At 32.4% G+C, this 26793-nt stretch overlaps 4 protein-coding genes across 6 annotated transcripts; all 4 read left to right on the top strand.

The window, feature by feature from the left end:
• The first annotated feature begins 498 nt into the window (after positions 1-498).
• On the top strand, positions 499-3759 carry LOC137832665 (cation/H(+) antiporter 15-like). Its single transcript, XM_068640963.1, has 3 exons — positions 499-920; positions 1081-2073; positions 2161-3759. Exons 1-3 carry the CDS (start codon positions 699-701, stop codon positions 3460-3462), a joined length of 2517 nt encoding a protein of 838 aa, XP_068497064.1. The 5' UTR covers positions 499-698; the 3' UTR covers positions 3463-3759.
• A 564-nt stretch (positions 3760-4323) lies between these two features.
• LOC137833187 (equilibrative nucleotide transporter 3-like) lies at positions 4324-6874 on the top strand. 2 transcript variants are annotated; one of them, XM_068641548.1, is made up of 9 exons: positions 4372-4529; positions 4609-4713; positions 4825-4980; positions 5146-5286; positions 5634-5739; positions 5838-6013; positions 6100-6260; positions 6333-6591; positions 6680-6874. In XM_068641548.1, the coding sequence occupies exons 1-9, from the start codon at positions 4488-4490 to the stop codon at positions 6788-6790; spliced, it is 1257 nt and encodes a 418-aa protein (XP_068497649.1). In that variant the 5' UTR covers positions 4372-4487; the 3' UTR covers positions 6791-6874. The 2 variants fall into 2 exon arrangements, with proteins under 2 accessions (XP_068497648.1, XP_068497649.1); XM_068641547.1 differs by lacking the exon at positions 4825-4980 and having other exon boundaries at positions 4324-4529.
• Positions 6875-8062: 1188 nt separating this feature from the next.
• On the top strand, positions 8063-11340 carry LOC137833186 (equilibrative nucleotide transporter 3-like). Its single transcript, XM_068641546.1, has 9 exons — positions 8063-8636; positions 8744-8848; positions 9039-9194; positions 9306-9449; positions 9574-9679; positions 9955-10130; positions 10218-10372; positions 10630-10888; positions 11106-11340. The coding sequence occupies exons 1-9, from the start codon at positions 8595-8597 to the stop codon at positions 11214-11216; spliced, it is 1254 nt and encodes a 417-aa protein (XP_068497647.1). The 5' UTR covers positions 8063-8594; the 3' UTR covers positions 11217-11340.
• A 7616-nt stretch (positions 11341-18956) lies between these two features.
• On the top strand, positions 18957-25232 carry LOC137832664 (lysine-specific demethylase JMJ28-like). 2 transcript variants are annotated; one of them, XM_068640961.1, is made up of 12 exons: positions 18957-19636; positions 19724-19860; positions 21091-21196; positions 21291-21423; positions 21512-21575; positions 21672-22398; positions 22704-23027; positions 23531-24061; positions 24138-24210; positions 24282-24367; positions 24726-24845; positions 24948-25232. In XM_068640961.1, exons 1-12 carry the CDS (start codon positions 19127-19129, stop codon positions 25017-25019), a joined length of 2883 nt encoding a protein of 960 aa, XP_068497062.1. In that variant the 5' UTR covers positions 18957-19126; the 3' UTR covers positions 25020-25232. The 2 variants fall into 2 exon arrangements, with proteins under 2 accessions (XP_068497062.1, XP_068497063.1); XM_068640962.1 differs by having other exon boundaries at positions 18973-19636; positions 19733-19860.
• The last annotated feature ends 1561 nt before the right edge of the window (positions 25233-26793 follow it).

The raw sequence follows: 26793 nt of genomic DNA, 5'->3' as shown, positions 1-26793 counted from the left end.
ACAAGTCTGAATGGTTGGGTTTATAACAATGCTGTTGTAGACAATGAAACCACCTTTTAATTCAAACCTGATGAGTATCTACTCCAATTTTTTTGTATTGTTGATAATAAAAAATATGTACTCCATACCCTGCATAATGTTTTTTCTTTATTACAATATATAAAAATCAATCTTAAAAGGTTGTATACAAACATAACATACATGCATAGCCTTCTATTAATCGATTTTTGTTTTTACCTTCAAATTTTGTTTTATTTCTTTTTTACCTTATATGAGTATTTGTGATGAAACCATGTTTTTTTTCTTTAATTTTAGTTTAATAATTAAATAAAAATTACACATAGAACTAATTAATACAAGGAATGATTATAATTTATAATGTTTGTCCAAGTGGCATGGAGAATTACCTCATTTTAGGCAAAGGTGGTGATGAAACATTAAGTTTTCAAAAATAGATGAAACACCATCTTATATAGTCTCTTTCTTCCATGGATGTTTTTGGGAGAGGGAGGAGGAACTAAACTCTCCCTTGATTGTGATTGAAAAATATCATCTTTTCAGAAAAATACACAATCAAAGGGTGTCTTCCCTTTTCCTTCTGTAGTTATCGTTTTAAAAAGGATCAAGGTGTTTATTGAGCCTTGATCGTATCAAAAAGCCAAAAGGTGTTTGTTGGTTGTGTTGTTCATTTGATCAAAATGGACAACACAACCATGACATCATTTAATAGCTCAGATCAATCCATAATTTGCTATACACCAATGAAGACAACAACAAATGGTTTATGGAAAGGCGATAACCCTTTAGATTATTCTCTTCCTCTATTTACCTTGCAATTAACATTAGTGGTATGTGCAACACGATTTTTTGCTTTAATCCTCAAGCCCTTTAACCAACCTCGTGTAATTGCTGAAATCTTGGTAAGTTTATTTCTCTTTCGTCTTTTATTTTCTTTTCCCAATCAAACACAACATTTGAAAGTATTGCAAGTGTCACTAATTTGAAAGCTTTTTTATTTTGATTTTTTTGCTTTGAAATATCTAATAAGAAGATGGAATAATTTGAAAATATATTTTATAGGGTGGATTGCTTTTGGGTCCATCAGTAATGGGTAGAAATGAAAAATTTGCCAATGTGGTGTTCCCTCTTAAAAGTGTAATGGTGGTGGAGACAATGGCAAACATGGGTCTGATATACTTTGTGTTCTTGGTTGGGTTAGAGATGGACATTTCAATCATCAAACGTACTGGAAAGAAGACAATATTGATGGCCCTTGCTGGTATGGTATTGCCCTTTATGATTGCTATTTGTTTATCCTCTTTAATAGCTGACACAAATGAAATAGACCAAACCAATTGTGTCCTCTATCTTGGTATTGTTCTATCTGCCACTGCATTCCCGGTGCTTGCTCGAATGCTTGTTGAGCTCAAACTCATCAACACAGAGTTAGGGAAACTTGCTCTATCAACTTCTCTCATCAATGATGTGTGTGCATGGATGTTGTTGGCTTCTGCTATTGCTTTATCAGATGAAAGAGTTAACATCTGGGCATCTTTGTGGGTTGGAGTATCAAATATTTTTTTTCTTTCTTTCTCCTTTGTTATTGTTAGACCAATAATGTCGTGGTTGATCGAGAAAACCCCAGAGGGAAAAGCCTTTAGTGAGTTTCAATTATGCATTGTTCTTACTGGGGTCATGATCTCAGCCTTCATCACAGATGTCCTTGGAACACATAGTATTTTTGGAGCTTTTGTGTATGGCCTAGTTATTCCAAATGGGCCACTTGGAGCTGCAATAATAGAAAAACTAGAAGACTTTGTTTCAGGACTTTTGCTTCCTCTCTTTTATGCCATTAGTGGGCTTAAGACCAATATCAACTTAATCAGTGGAACTAATACTTGGACTTTTGTGCTCTCGGTGATTCCTCTCTCTTATCTTGGCAAGATTGCTGGGACTCTCCTTGTTTCAAACATGTTCCAAATACCAAACCGTGATGGGGTTGTTCTTGGTTTACTTATGAACTCTAAAGGTCTTATTGAAATTATTGTGCTCAATGTTGGGAGGGAACAAAAGGTACACCACTCAATTTCTCTGTTGACGTAGTTATACCTCCATGATGGATCAACATTTGAACATGACCAATTAACTTTGCATATGCAGGTCTTAAATGATAAAATATTTTCAGTTATGATCGTTGTAATATTGATAATGACAACAATGATTTCACCAATTGTAACATTAATTTATAAGCCAAGAAGAAGACTTATACCTTATAAAAGGAGGACAATACAAAATTCAAGACTTGAGGGAGAGTTAAGAGTCCTTGTGGGTATTCACACTCCTCGAAATGTTCCCACACTAATTAATCTACTTGAAGCAACTTACCCCAACAAAAGGTCTCCATTGTGTGCTTATGTGCTCCACTTGGTTGAACTCACTGGCAGAGCTTCTGCAATGCTCACTGTCCATGCTAATAGGGAATCAGGAGGTCCAGCTCTCAACAAAACACAAGCACAAACCAACCACATCATCACAGCATTTCAAAACTTTGAGGAACATGACAATTATGCTCAAGTCCAACCTTTAACAACAATTTCCCCTTACTCCACCATGCATGAAGACATATGCAGTTTGGCTGAGGAGAAAAGGGTGTCCATCATCATTATTCCTTTCCATAAGCAACAAACAGTTGATGGAGAAATGGAAGATACAATCCCAGCATTCAGAATGGTGAACCACAATCTATTGCAAAATTCACCCTGTTCAGTTGGTATACTTGTGGATAGAGGCCTTAATGGATCCAACCGCTTGATTGGAAATCTAGCATCTCATCAAGTAGTTGTGCTATATTTTGGAGGACCAGATGACAGAGAGGCCTTAGCTTATGGATGGAGAATGTCAAGACATCCAAGGGTTCGCCTTACTGTCATGCACTTTATTCCAAGCCTATATTCAAATCAAACTTCAAAATCAGATCACTTATGGGCCAAGATTGATCGAAGTTTCACCACTATAAAAAATGGGAATGAGAACAAACTAGATGAGGAGTACATAAGTGAGTTCAAGATGATGGTTGCACATGATGATTCAGTCATTTACATGGACAAGGTTGTGAACAATGGGGAGGAAACTGTTGCAGCAATAAGATCCATAAACAATGTAAACGACTTATTCATAGTTGGGAGAGGACAAGGGACAATGTCACCACTGACAGATGGCCTAACAGATTGGAGTGAGTGTCCTGAATTAGGAGCCATTGGAGATTTACTAGCCTCTTCAGACTTTGAAACAACAGCTTCAGTGTTGGTGTTGCATCAATATGTAGGACAAGGGCCAGATGGAGAGGATAACTTTGTGGTTGAAAGACCATGGGAATCAAGTGAATTGAATCAAAACATAAATCAACAACAGTATATGCAAAGATATGCAACGCCAATGGAAACAAGACACTCTTTTTTTTAAAGTTTACTTAACCACAAGGCACAAACAAGTTCAAATCAAATACAAAGAGTGTATCGATATGTACATTTAAATGTAAATCTTTACTAATTAGCACAACAAATGTATAGTTCATACTAATATTTTGTTAAAGCCTACCCACTGCTAAAGTGCGGTAATAGTTGTTCATGAAAAGTGATCTAAGTGATTTTTTGAAGTTTTTGGATTTAGATTTGGACTTGTTCGTTCATATAAAACTAGAGTAAGAGAAAAAAAAAATTAACTTAAAGTATATAAAAAATGATATTTTTTGTTGTGGAGAAAAGAAAGATATTTTTTTTAATTTCAATATTTCTTAATTTTAAGACTATAATTAGTTAGTTAAAAATGAAGTAAAGATATTAGTATTTTTCCAAAATTATAACATATCATAAGAACTGCCTCGAGTATAGATACAAGTAAAATGTTTTAGAATTAAATTTTTGAAAAACATACCCTTCCAAAAAAATTATAATAGAGATCCCTTTGTTACAATTTTTTTAAAATGTGATGTAAGATAAGTTAGTGATGATCTTAATTTTGCTCACCTTCATATTCAAAACAAAAATATTAAAATATCCTCCCTTGCCAGAGTACGCCGCTGCCATTATAGTTATCGGTGCTACTATCGATGCCATTATAGTTATTCAATTATTGAGTATTATTAATATATTAATATTTTTTAACTATAATGGTAAATATTGCTTAAATATCATATTTTTTTCAAAATCTTTCTTTAATTAAATTATATGGTACACATTTTTTAATGACACATCTTAATTACTTTTTTGAGGAGAATCATCAAAAAATACAAAAATAAAAACTAATGAATCAAGAGAATATACTGTACTACAAAATTTGTGCGGTCAGATTTTCTGTTTTCTGTTCATATCAGGGTTTTTTTTCAATCATCTGTGAACGTTCTTTTTATCTTTTCAATACAAAACCTGGTAACTGGTCGTTTACCAGTCTATGGTTACAGGATTTGGCTGTAGCAGATTATTGTAGTGATGACTCTTTCTAATGAAAATGAAGCACCAAGAAAGTTAGAGGTATATTATGTTTTTTTCTTGGCATTGATCCTCCAATGTTGCAATGCTTATAATAGTTGGATGAATTTGTTTGAACCAGGGAAAATTCCAAGCCAGGGTGGTTTGTTTCATTCTTGGATTGGGCTCTCTTGTTGCTTGGAGCAGTATGTTGACAGTAGGAGATTATTACTACACTCTATTCCCTGTGAGTATCAAATTATTTTTTCTTCTTTCTGTGTTGAATGCTTGAATTATTGAAATTCATTGTGAAAAAATTATGAGGTTTACTAGTCTCTCTAACAAGTTTTTGTCATAGAGATACCATCCTTCGCGTGTACTCACCCTTGTTTATCAACCCTTTGCACTTGGTACTATGGCAATACTGACCTATAATGAGTCAAGGATCAACACTAGATTGAGGAACTTAATTGGCTACTCTCTTTTCTCTGTTGGTACTTTGTTACTGTTTGTTGTGAGTACAACTTCACTGTTTTTCATTTTGTTCTTTCCTTTGGTTTAGAAAAGAGAATATCTATTAGCTTACACCCTTCATCAACTTTGCTACAACTGGTTTATGTGGTTGTTAATTTCATTTTTTCTATTGTGTATAATAGCTTCAGAATATTTTGTGTAACAGTTCGTAGCAACATCAGGGAAAGGGGGAATTGGACCTTACATTGTTGTATGTCTCCTTTCTGCTTGTTTTGGAATTGCAGATGCTCATGTCCAGGGTGGCATGGTCGGAGACTTGTCTTATATGTGTCCTGAGTTCATCCAGGTTTGTTTTCCTCGTAATTTCTTTATAGCTTCTATTTTGTGTTTTTTTGAAAAATTCTTAGCACTTACTTGAAAACAAATGAAGAAAAAACTGAACAGCTAAGTTTAATCATGTTTTCTAAGAAGAGAAGATAAGGTGGAAGTTAGAGGGAAAAGATTATAGAATAGCAAAGGAACAATTTAGTTGTTGTTAATTGAGGAGAAAATACATTATTTTAATTAGACTAGTAATGCTTAATTTGTATGAGGTTGCACATGATATATATAGAATAACCACATATACTGCTTTCTAAAATCGTAGTCTTGATTTTACTAGTTAGCCTAATTCTACAGTTTAATGTTTTACAGTCTTTCTTTGCTGGTTTGGCTGCCTCAGGAGCTCTAGCTTCTGGTTTGAGACTTGTCACCAAAGTGGGTTTTGAGAATTCAAAAAATGGTCTTGGAAAAGGGACTAGTATGTTACTCTCATTCACTAATAGATTTGGTAGTCATGTATTAACTCTAAAGATTGCTGTTCTTTGACACAAGATTGATTATTTTCTCATTTTGCAGTGCTATTTTTTGCAATCTCTACAGTTTTTGAGTTTTTCTGCATAATTCTATACGCATTTTACTTCCCAAAGTTGTCCATAGTAAAATATTACCGTTCAAAGGCTGCTTTAGAAGGATCAAAAACTGTATCAGCCGATCTTGCAGCTGCCGGCATTCATGACCAGACCAACCAGCAAGTAATGTAACTTGGTGTTAAAATTATTAATAAACTAAGCTCCACGAAGCATATCGCATAGGCTGAAAGACTTTGGAACTATTGCAGGTTGAATTTGATGCTAAAAATTTAGAACGGCTGAGCAATAAACAACTATTTCTACAGAACATTGATCTTGCAGCTGATTTGTTTCTAATATATGTGTTAACACTATCAATTTTTCCTGGATTTTTGTATGAAAATACTGGATCACACCAGCTAGGAACATGGTAAGCGTGTATTAATTTCCAATCTTTTGGTCATCTAAATGCGTTTTCACATGGCTGATCATATTCTTTTAGGTACCCTCTTGTTTTGATTGCAATGTACAACGTGCTTGATCTAATATCCAGATATATTCCCCTTATCAAATGCCTGACGTTGGAATCCAGAAAGGGTTTAGTCATTGCAGTGGTTTCTAGATTCGTGTTGATCCCAGCATTTTACTTCACAGCAAAATATGGTGACCAGGGATGGATGATCATGCTTGTGTCTTTCTTGGGACTAACCAATGGTTACCTCACTGTTTGTGTATTTACCATGGCTCCAAAAGGTTACAAGGTCAGTATTTTGATTCTTTAAATTCAAATAATCTGGTTCTTGAAAAGAACAGTAACTTGTAAATTGGTTTGTAATGATGGTTTTGTAGGGGCCAGAACAAAATGCATTGGGTAATTTGCTGGTGCTGTTTCTGTTTAGTGGCATATTTGCTGGGGTTGCTCTTGATTGGTTGTGGCTCATAGGAAAATCAGGCTTTTAAAATTAATGTAAAGAAACAGCTTTTCTTCGCTGAAAAGGATGTATATAAAATAAATAGCAACGGAGTGCTTCTATCTTACACCCATGTGAAAGTATTCAATATTTTTATTTACCCTCATAATTGGGGAATAGTTTGAGCTAGTTTTATGATAAGAAAATTGTTTTAAAATATTTATTTTCTTTTACTTTCACCTATTAAACCTGATTTTTGTTGTTGCAACCAAAATATTAAATATTTAATATTTATTCTAATTATGATCCATTAGTTAGACAATCAAAAAATATAAAATCAAAAAATATAAACTAATTTTAGAGACAAAAAATAATTATTTGCTATAGTGACTAAATTAGATATCATTTAGATATTTACAAAATTTAGTTTCTAAATTAAAATTTAATTAGCTATCAAGGTTTTAACTACCAATTATTTAGATTCTAGAACCATAAACATCACATTTAAAGCATGTTTACCCAGTTAAACTGATAAAGGATGAAGTAAAAAAAAATCTAAAGGAAAGATATATGAGAGAAAATAAAAATATTTTTAAAGAGATGATATGAGACATAATAATTGATTTATCTATTTATATGAACTTTTACTTTAATAATAAAATTTTCATGTTTCATTTTAGTTATATCTCTATTACTCTAAAAGTATTTTCTAGATCTTACAATATACTTTAAAATTAAAAAAATAAAAACTTAAATAATGATATAAAATTAAAAATTATTAAATTATAAACTTCTAAGACCGTCAACCATTTTCATTTTCTCCATATAATTGACTCCCAATTGATCACACTAAATAAAATAATAGAATTCACTTTAAGACTCAAAAGTAATTGGAAAATAAAAGAGTCTACTTGACCATGTATTATCCTGGTGGACTTTATAGTCGTGTGTAGGATGGATCGTTATGATTATCTATTAATACTTTCTCCTGTGTCCTTTATAAAAGGAAATAAATTAACTTCAGAATATTAAAAAGAATAACAATAATAAATTTTATTAATCTTTTTATAATATTTTTAAGATGTTATTCTAGTAAGATGAAAAGTACACATTACGTACTGATCTAACCAAAAGTCAAACATGGATTAAGATTAAGGTTTTTTAAAAAATATTATTGAATAAAATAAAAATAATTAAAAATTGCATAACAAAATAAGTATTTTTTTTTCTTGTAATGAAAAGGAGAGACAGTAGAACACAAATCTAGGATTAATGAGACATGTTTATAAGAAAAACACGGTGATTGCTGAAGAAAGAAGATGTGGCTTAGGCACGTTAGTTACGAGGTTGTTCAGTGAAAGGGTGCAAGAAACTCATCTCCAACCGCATCAAAATACAGTTCCGAATGCAAATGAAACATCAAATAATTGAATCTGCAAATCGTATTTGCGTTCAATCTTTCTAATCAAATCGCAATCATCTTCTATGGCATCAAATGATTGGTGAATCACCCATTAATGTTATTCATTTCTCATCAATTATTCCTCTTCTTGACTTTTAAATCTATGCATGCAAGCCACTGATAAGAAATGGATCAAACCAATCACTGAAGAAGGTGTTGTTCATTATTCATACATTTTCTTAACCAATTGAAGTGTGTAGCCCACAACACCTCTGCATAGAGCACAATACGCATCTACATATAATAGGGTGAACCATAAAATTTTAAGTTCTTCGTGCTTGAAGATTTCAACTGTGACAATAGTATTGAAAATCTATATTTGTTCTGTCTCTCTAATTTAATCACAGAACTTTATTCACGCATTAATCAAAACGTACTTTCTTGTTCAAGGATGGATGCCAGTGATTACTGTGGAGCACCAAAAAAACCCCAGGTAATTGCAAATTTCACTAAGAACTTACTGCTAATTAACATGTTTAATTGTAATATTTCTCTGGAATGGAATTTGTTATCTTGTCGGTTTGTTTTCAATGCAAGCAGGGAGAATATGAAGCAATGATAATTTGTTTCATTCTTGGAATCGGGTCCCTTGTTTCCTGGAACAGCATGTTGACTATAGCAGATTACTATTACACAGTGTTTCCCGTAAGTAATTCACGTTGCTTTCAGTTTCTGATAGGACTTGACATAACTGTACAATATTTTTTTTTCCCAACATTAGATGTTTCTCCTATAAAAGATGGGAAATGGAGATTTTCTAACTGTGATTGACCGATACTTCTTGAAATATGGGTTACATAATTCATTCTAAAGAATCTTTTGTTGGACTCTGAAGAAATATCATCCTGCAAGGGTACTTACCTTGGTCTATCAACCATTTGCAATTGGAACAATGATAATACTGGCATACTATGAGTCCAAGATCAATACTAGAAAGCGGAATTTGGCTGGATTCACTCTTTTCTTTATTAGCATTTTCCTTGTTCTTGTTGTAAGTACACCATTTCCATTTCTATAATTTGCAGCGTTTGATATGTGTAATTTCCGTATTGAGTCAGTTACTTATTTTCCTTGGCTCATCAAGCTTCAACTATTGTGACAGGTGGATCTAGCAACATCAGGGAAAGGTGGAATTGGACCTTATATTGGTATATGTGTGCTTGCTGCTTGTTTTGGAATAGCAGATGCTCAGGTCGAAGGTGGCATGGTAGGAGAGCTATATTTTATGTGCCCTGAGTTTATTCAGGTTTGTCTTTCATATAATTTATTCAATATCCTTCAGTGATAACCTTTTTAGTTACAGTTCCTATATATTGGAGGTGGGGTTCTTTTATCTTTTTTTTACTTAAATAATACATACTGTTATGCAGTCCTACCTTGCTGGTTTGGCAGCATCAGGGGCTCTGATTTCTGTTCTGAGAATGGTGACCAAGGCAGCTTTCGAGAAATCTAATGATGGACTTCGCAAGGGAGCAAGTATGTTGTTATTCTTATTTTACAAATGATCATTTCTATATTGGTATCTTATATTCATGGACATCTCACATCATTTAGATATTAACAAATTTCGTTAAGTCTCGAATTTTATAAGTTACACTTAAAAGTCTATTTCTTAATATATATTACGTTTGATCGGTTGATTTGGATAGAATATTATTTTGTCATGTATATTTCAAACAGCCATGATGATGATTCTTAGTGCAGTAAAAGTTGTTTCTTTAAAATAAAGAGATGGTTTCTTATTTTTGCAGTACTATTCTTGGCAATTTCCTCACTCATTGAGTTAGTTTGTATCTTCCTGTATGCAATCTACTTCACCAAATTGCCCATAGTGAAATATTACCGTTCAAAAGCAGCGGTAGAGGGATCAAAAACTGTTGCAGCTGACCTTGCTGCTGCTGGAATTAGTACAGAGACTAAAGATCAGGTAATATAATTATGCTAAAACAAAAATACTTCACTCTAGTGGAAATAATTTTGTATCATCTCCTAAAATAATTTGGAACATTTGCAGGGTGGTGATAAGCAACAAGAGCGGTTGAGCAACAAAATATTATTTCATGAGAACCTTGATTATGCAGTTGATATATTTTTTATATATGCAGTAACACTGGCAATCTTCCCTGGATTTTTGTATGAAAATACTGGAACACATGGTTTAGGCACATGGTAACTGCTTTGTGCTTAGTTTTATTTAATCCAATTGCCTTTTTTGACATAACTTGATGAAGCACCACTCCTCTCCAATCAGTAGAAGAGAGAAAAACATAATAAATAGATGACTCAGACATGGTGATTTTATCTTAACACTCTCCCAACCCCAAGAAAAGAATTGTAAAATAAAAGCATTTGATGACTTTTGATGACTGGTGAAACTGATAGCAAAAGGTTAAATGAGTTTATTTGGGCACTGGTTATCTTTGCAGGTACTCAGTTGTTTTGATAGCTATGTATAATGTAATGGATTTGATATCAAGATATATTCCCATTGTGCCATGGCTGAAGTTGGAATCAAGAAAGGGTCTACTAATAGCAGTCTTTTCTCGATTCTTGCTGATTCCAGCATTCTACTTTACAGCAAAATATGGTGCGCAAGGATGGATGATTTTTCTCACCTCCTTTCTGGGACTCACCAATGGCTATCTCACTGTGTGTGTTCTTACTGTGGCACCAAGAGGTTACAAGGCAAGTTCATCTAACTCAACTCTCAAATATCAAACTAATGGGTGTGCACTTGAACTTCAAATGCATATAATGATTTAGTTATATTTGCTCACCAAGAATTTAAGTATCTTCTTAATCACTATTCAATTCTTTAGTTAATAAAGATGGATGAAAATATATATTTATTTTTGTAGCCATTGAGAAGTGTAACTTTGGAATTTGTGGTGTTGCATTACAGGGTCCAGAGCAGAATGCTTTGGGTAATTTGCTTGTCTTGTGTCTTTTAAGTGGCATATGTGTTGGAGCTGTTCTTGACTGGTTATGGATCATTGGTAAAGGAACATTCTGAAGATTACTAAATCTATATTTATTCTCATTAATCAACCTTAGTCACTTTGACCTTGTGCTTTAACTCTTCCTAAATAAATTCATTATTATAGGTGACTGCCATTGAATCAATGAATGCTTTTAAATGTTGTTTAGTTAAAATCTTTAATGTTTAATACTACATAGTCCCAAAGTCATTTTATACACAATCATGCTAAATTGCATATTTCTAGGAAAATCTTCAACACGTTAAGTGTTGGTGCTGTTTAAAAGTATCTCCAATGCTAATGTAGTCATTCATTTGCTTCCATTTTAAACTAAATTTAGAAGAAAATTTAGGCAAAACTGCTTAAAATTAGATTTAACTAAAATTTAAATAAATTTTTTCTTTCAGTTATACTTTTTAAATGTGCATTAGAGACTTCCTTATAACTGAAAAATCTAATGATAGAAAGAAAAAAATTGTATGCGTAGAAAAAACATGTGCCGCAAACATGCTAATTAAAAAACAAAATAATAAAATGTTTTTATCACCTCTTTTTGTCCAATTTGGAGGACCAACCAAAGTTATCACGGATCCATATAAAAACTCTTCGCTCATGGTGTTGTCAAGTGAAACCGAGAGACCAAAGAGAACTATGATTAAAAGTTTTCATTTGTTCATGTTGTTTTAAGTTCTAATCTACAAAACCTAATGCTTTGTTTTTTTATTAGAATGTAGATTGGAAAGATTAAATTTAAGATTATTTGAAGGTGAGAAAAGTAATGATGTTTGGATTAAAAGTAAATAAAGTAAAAATTGGAGAGAAATGTTATGAAAGATTATGATTTTGTTTAATTGATAAAAAAAAAAGTAAGAATACAAATTTGTCTTTGTGTTTAAAAATAATTAAAAAATAAATATTATTTATTTATTTATTTATGCATTTAGATGTTTGTAATTAAAATATTGTTTCTCATACTATTCATTAAATGAATTAAAAAAAATAAGAATTATATAACGAACATGCAAAATTGTCAGATACTAAAAGGAGTACCATACAATTCATAGTAGGAATAAAAAAAGTTGATATTAGAATAATGCATCAAAAAATAATAATAATAATATAACAAAATATGTACCATTTAAAAGAATCGTGAAAGTCTGATGTTGTAGGTTATCAATTATTTTAAACGCGTGTTGATATTGAAATTCATAGTCTTGTTTTATCACCATATTCAATGTGTTTATTCAACAAAGTTGTATAAAAATCTTATTCGGATCACCCTTACATAAACATGTCTCACCATTTAATATCAATATGAATTCATAATTGATTGTCAATTAAAAATAATCGGTTATACTTTAGAAAACACATTTATAGTCGATTATGGTATAAGAATAATTGATATTTTTATAAAACAAAACTAAAAAAAATTAATGCAATAATCACTTATGGGTTATGAGTTTAGGGTTTTGGAAGGTTTAAAAAATAATCACAGTTTCTATTATTTTCTTCTCTCTTTTGTTCTCCAATTTTAAAAACAGTCTTTTCACTTAAAAATCTTCAAAAAATAATTTCTTCTCCCACTACTAATTTTTTTACTGGATTATTACTAATTGGATGAACAGAAAAAAAAAAGTGTGCATGATAAGCATCGTTGGAATAAAAAGGTAGCAAAAATGGTGTGAGAAAAGAGAAATTGTTGAGGAAGCAATGGCATAGCATGAAGCACTAATTCGTAATTAGCATCCAAACACCAAAAAATTTGACCACACGACACCAATGATCCATTTGCCCACGTCAATTAGTTATATGGTTAAACGGATCATCCAAACCAAAGCCCAATACAATTCGTTTCAGATAAGCACGTGCTCTTCTTTATTTTATCTTGTTTTATTTTGTAAAGAACAGTTAATTAAGATTAACTAACATAATCTTTTGTGCTACCAATAATGCTTAACTGTAATACTCTCACTCTTTGTTATCTATTTGACCAATCTTTAAAAATTAATTAATTGTAGATTTTTTTATTTTGTTTGGTGTGTGAAGTATTCATAAATGTTTTTCTTTTTGAAAATGTTCTCTAACTTTGTTGATGATATATTATAAAAAAATTGACTAAGTCTCTAACTAATTTTAATCATATGTTCTCAATTAATGGATTCAAATTCTAAATTTTATTTAAAGAATTTGAACTCATTTCGCTTAGATCAACGTGAATTAGTTATAGAATTTTTAACCGAAAAAAATATCTTAAGTATAGCAGTCTAAATCTTTATGATAAGTTAGAACTAAAAAAAAAATCTTTTGTCAGTTTTATTATAATAAAATTTCTGATTATACTGCAGCCGACAGAAAAAAGTAGTTTTTGTTTGCATGTGACAGTTGTGTTGTGCGTGCAGTTAGCACTCAAGGAAGTTGTTTTTAAGGAGCACTGAAACCAATATCTTTTTATTGATATTTATTATCCTATGTAACGAACACCGGACACACATATTCATATAGATAGAATTCATATAAATTAATAAAAAGAAATTTATCTGTATGTATGTTTTAATTTTTTCTAAGATATGTTTTTATACTAGTTTAAAAGAATTTATTTTTTATTTTTATAATTATAATAAATTTAAATTTTTAAAAAATTAATATATTTTTTTTTAATTTGAATTGGATATTTCATCGATTATAAAAGACTGTCTAATACGGTTTAATACAGATACACATCATATCATTTAAGAGACGCATTATTTAACGTACGGACGTTGTTTTTGTCATATGGTGGTTGGTGGTGCAGACAAATAGAGCCGTAATAGAGTTTCCCATATTTGGATGAAGAGTACGTTTTTAAGGTTTTGTTTCTAATAATTACTAAAATACAATTCAATGGTTAACGTTAACGTTAGGGAAAAAGAACGTGCAGCCTTCTTTATTCTCCTGCAATCTTTATATGGCAGTTCATGCACGTAATGTTCTTTAGCAACCGAATATGCTTAAGTTGAGAGAGTTGCTGAACAAGAAACCTCTCTCTCTCCCCATTTCTTATTATTTGCCTCTTCAATTTTTGAATCTTCTTTCCTTTTTCTTCACTCCAACTTCGTTTAATGTGAACTTCCGTGAAGCAAGATTCATTCACTTTCATAATAAGTAGCACTGCCCTATTCATCAATCCTCACCATTATCATTGTCTTTCATGTTTCAAGGTTTCTGTGTTTCTTCTAGACATGCATCATACGTTCTTTTTCAAACTTTAGTCTCAAAATTGGTACGTGTTAATTTTAGTCTTCCTTGTTATTTTTTGGAGAAACAAATATAGAACAAAGATTTCCTACAAATGGTGCTGCTATATTGAACTTCTCCTTCCCTCCAATGTTTAATTAGTTATTTCGAATTCCAATGAGTTTCTTCTCTTAAATTAGCACAACTGTTTTCTTATGGTTATTATGAGAATTTAAGATTATTGTGCTATCATATGAATGAACTTCTGTTAATCCTAAAAAATCCCAGTCATTTTGTTTCAACTTAGTTGTTAATTACTAGGGGAAAAAACACATATAATGTTAGGTGTAATAAATATTTTAAGGTGCCAAAAACTTGTGCAAAGTCCTGTTTGTGGGTTGATAAGGTATTTCCACAAGGAAGCAATCCCAGTGGAATGGAAGAAACCAAGCATGGGATGGACAAAGTTGAACTTTGATGGGTCTTGCTTAAGTGTAACTGGAAAAGCTAGCATTGGTGGGCTTGTCCGAAATCACAATGCAGAATTTTTGCTTGGCTATGCTGAATCCATAGGACAAGCCAATAGCACTATTGCTGAACTCACTGCACTTAGGAGAGGGCTTGAACTAGCCCGTGAAAATGGTTGGAATGATATTTGGCTCGAAGGAGATGCGAAAACATTGCTTGAAATCATAGAGAAAGGGAGAAAAGTTAGATGCTTGGAGGTAGAAAGACATATCAGTCATATAAAATCGATTCTACCAGAGTTTAACAACTGCATGGTGAGTCACATATACAGGGAAGGGAATAGGGCTGCTGATAAATTTGCTAAAATGGGTCATCACTTGGACCATCCTACAATTTGGAGACTCATTCCTCCTCATGAACTCGTCCCTCAATTGCTTCAAGATGCTCAAGGTACAATTGTTCTTAGAACCAAGGGATAATAAATCATACCCATTTTTTTGTTCTTCAATATCAATTCTTTTCAAATAAGATGTACATATATATAGATGTGTGTGTGATGTAAATTGGATGTAGAATTGAAGTAGAAATATTGTAATTTATTGTACATGTATATGTATTATGTAAATGGAGCAGCAATGTTCAAGTTTCAAATAACTAATGCATATTCTTTTCTTGATTATGTTAATGATTACAGTGGATAGATATTCTGACCATGTTTTACAGGCACAAACATATATGAATGCCTTCTCAACATGGTCTTTTATTATGAAGGTCAATTACTGAAAAAATTAACGGATCAATGAGATGGCATAAAATAATAAAGGAACTTATTCTGTAATGAGTAACATGAAAGAGACTTGCCTCGGAAGTAACATACATATGCATCATTAATTTGATAATTTCTTACTTCAATTGAATTTACTCTCTAAGTCATGATGCTTATCATCATATTTTTTTATTAAAAAAGACAAATAAATAAATAGAAGGTATTTCAAAAATATTCTAATTCTTATATAAAAATCCAATCTATAACTCATTCAGTTATAAAGACTTTTCTACTCATCAGTTAGACCTTCTGTAGGGTTCATTTTGCACAAAATATTCAAAACTCAAATGAACTATCTTGCATATACATAACAGACCCAAAACACATATTCAATCAAAAGATTTCATTATAACACATCTCAGCATGCTCTTTTATATGTATATTGATTATTGCATGTTTTTTATTTTATTTTATTTTTGGGGGCAAACATAAAGTGCGTGTGCCAAAACAAAAACGATTAGAGCACTGCCGAATTTCCCATTTGGATTGAGGCAAAGGACACTTTTTAAGCCCAAAGCCCACGTTCAAAAACCGTTCTGTCCAAAAACTTCTTTCTCTTCTTACAACATATATTAATCTTGTTTATAATACTGCCATTTTAATTAATTTAATGAATTTCCGTATACAATTAGAGAGATTAACTACAAAATTAGTAATTACGACTTTTACATCTTTAAGGTAATATTGAACAGATTTTCAAATGCGCAGTATGTATGAAAGGAGCATTTTAAACGTTTGAAGTTGCATCTGGCAGCTGCATATGCCACAAATAATCAATGAAAATTATGGTATTCACATCTGGCATATGAATCAGCTAAACAAAGTGCCTTTTAAATTATTTACTCTTTAATTATTGTAGAGTAAGGTCATTGGTACATCCATTCATGGAAGCAGAAAAGAGAAGAAAAGAAAAGTAAAACATGTGAAAGATGAATATAACTATAGAGAAATAGAATGAGATAAAACAAACAAATAAAATATTGCACCATTTATATTGATTATTACATGCAAATTTCAGATGAAAAAAGTGTTAAAAGAACTATATAAGTAGATGGAACAGCAGTACAAGATTTCATTCCAGTACAATTTTGGGAAAGAGGAGCAACGTTAACATCTAGTGAACTAAAGACTTAGATAATACTTGGAATTAGTTGTATAATTGCGAGTAGTTCCTTGCTGCTTTCTTTAAATTTTCTTCCTTTATTATTGGTGCTCGATTGCAGTAAAGAGTTTTGTTATCGTCGAAATGAGATTGATCGGAATTTGGATAAGCTTATGGTAGTCTTTCTTCAAGCCTTATTGAAACAGCTTTTCAGAAATAAGAGAGTTCTTCTGCAGAAAATACTCTGACGCTCAAGTAAATAAAAACATCAATTTTTGTGTATCTAGTGAATTATATTACAAAGTAATGGAGATGTTGGCATAATGCATATACACGTGAATCATATGACATATTTTTATGTAAGAGATGGATGCATTATATTACTGCAGAAATATGAATCTCAATCTGAGAGAGTATTCTAAGTCTGAAACCCCTTATTCAAGTACATGCTTAAATGGTTTCATCCACGTTGCATTCGATCATGTTTTTTTACAACGTAGTACATTTATGGTCGTTGTTGGAAGATTTTCAACATAGCTTATTGCATGCAACGAAACAGGTTGTGCCTTCTTTATTTTTTTTACCTTTTCACTTAGCAGATGTTTAGTGCATGTGAAACCTTGCATTTTGTTTTTTTCCCATAAAATGGAAATTCAAGAATGTTGAATGATGAAGACTCCATCACTAATTTGTATGTTTGATTAGTTAATACTTTTCTTGATAAGAAAAAATAGCAACAAAATCCATTTTGGATTTTTTTTTTTTTTTTTTTTTTTCAGCTTGTATGTTTTCCTACTTCTTTCTTTAGTTGAAATTCTCCTTTTTATTCACTTGACAGTTAACATCAATAGGTTACAATTTGAACTCAAGGGGAACAAAACTCACAAATAAAAAAATCAGAAAAAAATAATACAGCTACACTAGAGAGCCTTGTAGTATATGCTAAAAGCAAAAGATAACTCAAATAAGTGCTCATCTTTATATCTACAAAAAAAGGTGGTGATCTTTAAAATTATTGGAGTCGCAACAACCAATATGCAGAAGTGCTTCAAAGATATTCGTGATAAAGGTGATACATTACTTATTCAGGATTTTCTATAAAGATAAAAGATTCGTGATTGTTTCCCATTTCTCAATTGACAAAATAAACTTTGAAGACTCGTCCTCTTTAGAAATGCTAAAACAGATTGCAGTTTTAAGAAAACAAGTTATTTAATGGTAAAAATATCTTTTTCATCAAATACATGCAACATGCCATTCTTATCTCTCTGCACTAATTATAAGCCCAAAATTTCAGCAGAGAAAACTGGACTTCATCAAACAATACTTATGCAATTTTCGGCCCATAATAAATTACATTTGGTACTCTGACTTAAGCAACTCAACTCCAAAAAAAACCTAATATTGAATTAAGGAAACATCTAAGAACTTGTGATCGGATATAAATTCAAGTTTCACTAATTCCTCACTTATCACAGCCAAGCAGGTTTATTATTTTTTCTATTTGTAAATTCTTATTCTCTAAAACTAGAAATTAACAGAAAAATAGAAACATCTGACAAATTGATTCAAGTTTATGCTTTGAAACAAGTAATTTTCAGAGAGTGGAATATATAATGAAAACGTGTGTGGCAGCATACTGTTACAGTCAGACAGCAGTTTTGGATACATAAGATTGCACAGAATCAGCACATAAAAAACATTGATGGAATGAGAACCAAAAAACAAACACTAATATCATAGACATAAGAAAATAGCTATCTAATTCTAACCAAACGGCATCATGTGTCTCATTTTATTTATGCAATCTCAAATGGTAATTCTGCATTCATCTCAGCCCTGGCATTTCCATAATTTCCACAACAAGGAACCTGAAATTTGCTGTTACACCATTTACAACCATCCAAAATCAGAGTACCACCAAAAAGACAAGAAAAAAATAGGAAAAAAAAAGAAGAGATTAAAAAAGCAATGTTTTGTTTCGAACAGAAGAGTTTGCAGCCTATGAGGTGAGTTAGGAAAAGATAAGGATTTTGATTTGTGACAGATTAGCGATCAAATGAAATGAGGATTCCAATAATTAGAGGAATATGCCACGCGCACCCATGTTATGAGAATTGGAGTATTCGTAATTTATTTTCTTGACATATAAATAAATACACACACAAAACCATCACTCTTTAAGTTTTAGGCGTTAACCTCTTTTCTTTTCTTTTCTTTTATTCCGTTTCTCTGTTCTCTTCTGCCTCCTTTACTCCCACTTTCACCACAAAATATCCCAATTCCGCCACAAAAACAAATAATAAAAATTGAACTTTTATTATTATTATTATTTTATGGGGGGGAAATCGACGCCGGCGGAGGAAGGAAAAGTGGTACCGGAACATCTACGGTGCAACCGGACGGACGGGCGGCAATGGCGGTGCAGGCGGCGAGTGATGGAAAACCTAAAGCTCTGCGAGATTCACTACCTGCAAGGTCGGCATCGGCAGAACAAGGAGACGGTTCCGGAGTCGCTGAAGCTTCAGAGAAAGAGGCAAAACGATGTCGTTGAGACTAAGATTGGGGCGAAGCGGAAGCGCAAATCGAGAGAAGCATTGGTCAATAGGAGGAACCAATTGGAGCTCATCAGGATGGTTCTGCAGAGAGAGGTTGAGAAGAAGAAGAAGAAGGAATCGCAATTGAATTTGCCTTTGAATTTGAATTTGAATTTGCACTCCAATCACGAGTTGAGGAAGGAGTTGCCGAACGGGGTTATGGCCATCGCTTCCGCTTCGACGCCCAATGTGGCTTCTTGTTCTCGTTACTTCAGGTCCAAGAATGTTGAGAGGGGTTCTGTTGCGCAGGTGGGTTTTGACTTTTGACTTTTTGACTTTTTCGTTTTTTTTTGTTTTTCTTTGTAGTGATTGGTGTGTTTGTTTGATTCTTTTAAGGTTTTGCAGTGTGGACGAAACTTGAAGAAGGGGAGGAGGAAGAAGTGTCATTGGTGTCAGAGAAGTGATTCCTGCACTCTTATAAGGTGCTCAAACTGCCAGAGAGAGTTTTTCTGCATGGATTGCATTAAACAAAGGTTGGAACTTGGACTTGTTTCGTTATTTTGCTACCATTTACAAATATTCTTTTTTTTCACAGTGTATTTCTAGCTTCATTGTTGCACTTGCCTACGAGGTGTTTTTTGAATTATCATCAATGCTATAGATTAAGGTACATTTGGACAGTGCGGTCAAGTGTTGTTTGATCAGAGTTAATTACCTACCTGTAGTCTTTCTATTATTTGTGGTGCAGTTCTAGAACTTCTTAGATGCCCCTTTAGAAGTAGCTCGTCACAATATTGTTAAATAACCAATGAGCGCCGCTATAGCACTATGGCGTTGCGTTTTGTAAAGGGAGGACCGCGATGGCAGCACTCTAGACTGCAATGGCGTTTTTATATGGTGGAATTTAGGCGTTCTGCTATAACCACCATCTGCCATTGATAACATTGGTTCATAGAGATGTGTGGAATGATTATCAATGTCAACAGAGGTTGATTAGAATAAAAGGTTAAGCGACAAAGAAAAGGATTTTGTTTTGTGTACATCCAATTCCATTCCACTTTCCTGTTCCCTGTTATTTTTGTGCCACTTCTAGGATCAGTTCTACCAAGGTTGAATCGAGATTCAAATTGTAAATTGCCAAGCTATTATTTGCTGCACCGTGAATCGTAATTTTGTATCAAATAGTAAATTTCCGGTACAACCTCAAATATATCATACAAAGTATGTGTGTGTGTATAATTTAATGTAAACAATTTAAACAAAAGACATACAAAACAAATTTAATAGTTATATCTAAGGTTATTAAATCTTTATTTTAGAAGAATGGAAACAAAACAATGAAATAGCTAAACAGAGTGCATGCATTGAGTGAGTGAGTAACAATAACAAGTAAAGGTGGAATAATCAAATAGGATAAGTTCACCGTTGTTCTTTCAAATTCCTTTTTATTTAAAAATTTAAGTTCACTTGAGTTATTATTTTTCATAAGAATTGGTGAAAAAGTAAAAACATAAGAATTGTCTGGGTGATACAAAATTATATCTGTTCATTCATGTATCATAGGATGTAAAATCATTTAAGATTCATTTTGGAATACGAATTGGTAGATAGCCAATAATGTATCAAAACTCAAGATTCTTATAACTATCCTACTACATAACCACATTGATCAATAACGGCATGAACTAGGTGTTGCCTACATCTTTTATGCTTATGATCAAAATATGAGATAGTTGCCAATTTATCTTTTGAAAAAACTTTAGGTATTTTGACACTCAAAATGAGGTTAAGATGGCATGTCCAGTTTGCCGAGGAACTTGTACCTGTAAAGATTGCTTGGCACGTCAACATGAAGACAGTGAAAGTAAGGTCTGACATCAAAGATAAATACTTTTTACAGCTACTACAGTTTTTTTCTTAGCAGCACTTGCTGACAGATTGGTTTTGTGCCTCCTTTTTTCAGGAACATTTGGCTGGTAAAAACAGAGTTGATAGGATATTGCATTTTCATTATTTGGTATGTATGCTCCTTCCTGTACTGAAACAAATAAAAGAAGACTACCACGTGGGTGTAGAAACAAAAGCGAAAATTAAAGGTAGTAACTATTATTCTTCTAATGTGAGGGTTTCTGAATGTCTTGTTGATTTCAACCAGGTTATCTTACATGATATTCTGCATGGCAGGAAAAAGAATTAATGACATTATCATCAAACCAGTCAAGTTTGGCTGCAATGAGAAAAATTACTGGTAAGTTCTCTTTCGTTGATATTATTGAGAAAATTAAAATGATTCTGTAGTGTTGCTTGCTGACAAATATAAGTATCTATGGAACCCTTGTCTCAGCAATCACTGCAAAACACCCATTTTGGATCTTCATAAAAGCTGCCTTAGTTGCTCATACAGTCTTTGCTTAAGTTGTTCTCACGCATTAAGTCAAGGAAGAATCTCTGAACAAAACAACTATTCTATATCCAAGCTACCTGACAGAATAAGTGCTTGCATTTCTAGCGAAAGATACCTATTGGATGATAAGGCCATTTCTAATGGCAATTTAACTGATACCTCAATGTTAACAGAGTGGACAAGTTGTAATGGTGCTGCCATGGTATCATGCCCACCTACAAAGCTTGATGATTGTGGTAATAGCCACCTTGATCTGAACTATGTTTTTCCCTTAAGTTGGATCAAAGAAATGGAAGCAAATGCAGAAGAAATAGTTTGCAGCTATGACTTTCCTGAAACTTTGGATAAAAGTTCAAGTTGCCCAATGTGCATTGACAAAGATCATAAAACTAGCAGATACAAGCAGCTACCGGAAGCGGCTCAGAGGGAAGATTCTAATGATAATTATTTGTTTTATCCTACAGTTTTTGACATCGACAGCAATCATTTTGAACACTTTCAGAAACACTGGGGAAGAGGCCATCCTGTAGTAGTGAGAGATGTGCTGCAAAGTACACCAAACCTTAGTTGGGATCCACTGTTCATGTTCTGCACTTATCTTGAGAGGAGCATGACAAGATATGAGAATAATAAGGACTTACTTGAAGCTTGTTTGGATTGGTTTGAGGTTAGTTTATCAATATATTGCATATGTTAAACACATTTTAAGTTGATACCATCTATGTTGTTTGAGACAAAAAGGGTAAGCACAATGTTAGAAAACTATTTATTGCAATTAATGTACTAGCGTAATGTAAAGTGCATTTTAATGTCCGAAGTTCTTGCTATTTGTAACTTGCAATGTCATGCAGCATATAGACATCATATGCTCAGATCAGTGAAACATGAACAAATGATGGATCTTCTGTTGAATCTTGAACCAAAAGACCATTGTTGAAAGTATAATATTAATTTTGGCTCTTACTTTGGCAGGTGGAGACTAACGTTAGGCAGTATTTTACTGGGTCTCTTAAATGTCAACCAAAGAAAAATACTTGGCATGAGATGCTGAAACTTAAAGGGTGGTTGTCTTCCCAACTATTCAAAGAACAGTTTCCAGCTCATTTTGCTGAACTAATTGATGCTCTTCCAATTCAAGAATACATGAATCCTTTGTCAGGTCTTCTGAATTTAGCTGCAAATTTGCCACAGGGGAGTACAAAACATGACATAGGACCATATCTTTATATTTCATATGGCTGTGCTGATGATGAAGCTGATTCCGTGACAAATCTCTGTTATGACTCATATGACATGGTGTGTAATATTTCCTGAATTAGTTTATTTAATTAAAACTTACCATGGAAAGGCAATTTCTAATCTTATGGAATATGCTTCGTCTTTTGATATTTCCTTTTGGTTACAAAATTGCTACATTAATCCTTTATGCACGTAACCGGTTGATAACTTCCAGATGATCTCGTCTTTTGAAGTAAAAAGCACCCTCTTGAAAGGCTGCCTATTCAGGAAGCCTTGTGTCCTTGTATGCTTTGAAAACCCTGTTCCTTGTATATATGCTTGTTTTCAGGTGATGAGTGAAAGCATGAACAGTTTTCCAGTACAAATAAGGCTGTATCTTATTACATTCTTATAATTGTTCAAATTTTACCATTTTATTTATATATTTTAATAGCCCTGGTCTCAACTGAATAGTTACTTCATATTTATACTGAATAGTTACTCAACTATGTCCAAAAGTAGATATTCCAACCAAAACAGAGCCAAATGTATCACTCACTATGGTTGATGTGTAATTCCAGGTTAATGTTATGGCACATTCCATGGACATCCCTCTGTCCACTGATCAGCTATCTAGAATAAGCAAGTTACTTAAAAAACACAAAGTTCTATGTCAAAGGGTGTCATCTAAAACTACTGCTGAGCATGCAGAAGACAGGGAACAAAATGAAATGCAAAGTTTGGTAAGAGAAGGAACTGACTTTTTAAGGAGAGTCAATAGAACTTCTTGCATCTCTAGTGAAGCCAAAACAATATGCAATCAGAATTTAGACACCAATATTTCCGGTGATGAAGAATGTGGTTCTTATTCTGAAACTGAAAAGGCACAACGCTCTTTACCTTTCCACAGCATAGTTCTAAGCACTGAAATGTCTCCAGATCATAATCCTAGAAATTCCTTTGAAAACTCAGACAATGTTAAAAGGAAGAAGGCTACAGCGAATGCTGGGGCTCAATGGGATGTCTTTCGAAGGCAAGATGTGCCAAAGCTCTTAGAATACCTTAAAAGACACTCTGATGAATTTTCACATGCTAGTGAACATCACGAGAAGGTATGTTTAGAAGAAGACAATTCTTATCATGATGTTGTCAAAATTAGTGATGATTAATTTTATCTCTCGTATGCAGATGATTCATCCACTTCTTGATCAGAGCTTCTTTCTTGACAATACTCACAAGATGAGACTTAAGGAGGAATTTAGTAAGTATACCCGTGTTTTATCGTGTATTGTAATTGTGCATAACTAAAACTGACTAAGCCGTTTCTGTTAGAAATTGAACCATGGACTTTTGAGCAACATGTTGGAGAAGCTGTCATCATTCCTTGTGGATGTCCATACCAGATTAGGAATCCTAAGGTCTGTTGCGTTTGTATTAAAGATTTCTTACCCTGTATCTCTTTTGTAGTCAAGTTAAACAACAGAAATTTTAAACTGTTCTTGAACTTGATGTACCTCCTTGTTGAATGTGAATTTTACATTTTGGAAATTTACTTACAACGCCCAATTTGAAGTGAAATTCATGCAATATGAAGTTATCAATGCATGCTTTGTACCCATACATTTAAAAGAAAGCAAAAATATTAGCACCCTATCATGCCTTTGCTTTCCACGTGATTGCTGATTGAGGATATCAGTATCTAGGATTACTGACTTCGTTTCACTTTTATGTTCTGTTTTTTAGTGTATGACAATTTTTTTTATTATTGATCTACAGTGTTGTGTTCATGTGGAATTGGAATTTGTATCCCCTGAGAATGTTGCTGAGTGTATCCAATTGGTTGATGAGGTCCGGCTGCTTCCAGAAGACCACCCCGCAAAAGTAGAAAAACTGGAGGTAGTCTTCGTAATAATAATTTATTTGGCATTAACCTTTCTTCTGTTAGATGTTTGTCCTGAATTGGCAAGCCCTGTTTCTTTGTGGGGTTTATGAAATCAGGTGAAAAAAATGGCCCTTCATAGCATGAGTACAGCAATAAAGGAAATACGTGAGCTTACATGCAGAACATGATTGCACGAGCTAAAGTATATGCTTAAGATGCCTCTGAACCTGTCGTGTCTAAGCTCCATATCTTGTATTCTTTTTTGTATAGATTAATTCTCAAACTCGATAAGATCTAGCAAGGTAGTTAAATTGGTTGCTGTCAGTTTTTATTCTTTAATTTGCGGTGACATTTATGCCTTACCTGAGAATCTGAAATAAAAGTTACGAAAATTCCAATTAGCCAAGACCAGTCCATAACTGCTCCATTCCAAATATATTTTCATGGACTGGGTTTAATCCAAAACTGTTTTAAGGATTTAATTAGATTTGTGTTAGGTTCTTCCAATGGACATACCGGAAACTCGGTATCTATATTGTAAAGGTGGCCAAAAAATCTAGTTTTATCAATCTGTTCCACTTTTGTAGCACTCTAATCCATTCAAAATTCATTTATTTAAATCTAGTTTTTAATTTGATCTACAATTTATTATATTTTCATATCAGATTTTCATTTTGTTTATACAGATTTTAAAAATTGGAAATCTAGATTTGCAATCCAAATTTTTTAAAGCACTCTCACTCTCTTCTACCCAAACCACCACTTTATACTTTTCTCTCATTCGAGGATCCTTCTCTCTCTCATGCACCTCTATCCAACATCTCTTATTCACTTTTTGACTTTTTGGAATTTTATTTGCTCTCACTGGCACCTCTAGCAATCAAGTTTTTTTTATATATATATTTTTTTTTTTAATTTTATTTGTTTCAATATTTGTAAGTTTTTACATACATAATAAATGGATATAATATTTTCAAAGTTTAATTAAAGTATTACAGGTAGGTGTATTTTAATGTTAAGAATTTATGTATTATGTTATTTTAAACTTTTTTTGGTATTATTAAATCATAATTTTATTATATTTTCTTAATATTTATATAATATTAAACTATTTTACATATTACTATATTAATATTATGTTAATTTTTTTTAAAATATAAATTTTGATTTAAAATACATTTTTTATATAAAAATATAGATTTAAATTTAAAATCCAATCCAAATATTTGGATTTTGATTTCCAAATCATTTTTATAAAAATATAAATTTGAATTTTGGATTTGGATTGTTCATTACCAACCTTAATGTTCTGGGAGAAGGGGATCTAATGAGAGTCTTAAGTGATGATTCAATTAATTTGTAGTTTTTTTCTTTAGATATTGCTTATCTCATTTATCTTTACTCAACGTAGGTAGGATATTGATTTTTCACTCTGCATTTGGTTTCTTCACGGTTTGACTTGATGTGGTTACAAGTAAATTACACTTCGTGACTACCTTTAGCAATGACGGGTGGGGTGGTGGTACTCAGTACTCAGTGAATTTGCGGATTATAAATCCAAACGGATTTTTTCATATATCTTAAATAATCGAGATTTCCTAAAATCACTATGTTACTATTCTTCACTCTTTCTTTCTAATGTGATTTGAAGGCATCCAAATCTTTTTTCTTGTTAGCACCATTTACATTTTTATTTCCCTAATTAGCACTATTTTGTTTTTATTTTTCTATTTAACACTCTTTTGTTTTTATTTCTCTATCTAGCATCCTTTTGTTTTTTATTTCTCTATCTAGCACTATTTCAAAAATAAATAAAAAATAATAAATTATTTTTTTTTTTTGATAATTTTAATTTTGAATGCATTAAAAAATAAATATTTTTAATGTTTAAAATAGTTAGAAATATAATTAATGAATAAAAAAATGAGTTTTTACAAAATAAAAATAAAAAAGTAATAAATT

This window comes from Phaseolus vulgaris, chromosome 6 (genome assembly GCF_000499845.2).
Source record: "Phaseolus vulgaris cultivar G19833 chromosome 6, P. vulgaris v2.0, whole genome shotgun sequence".
Lineage (NCBI taxonomy): Eukaryota > Viridiplantae > Streptophyta > Magnoliopsida > Fabales > Fabaceae > Phaseolus > Phaseolus vulgaris.
This window is presented reverse-complemented; position numbering and strand designations above follow the sequence as displayed.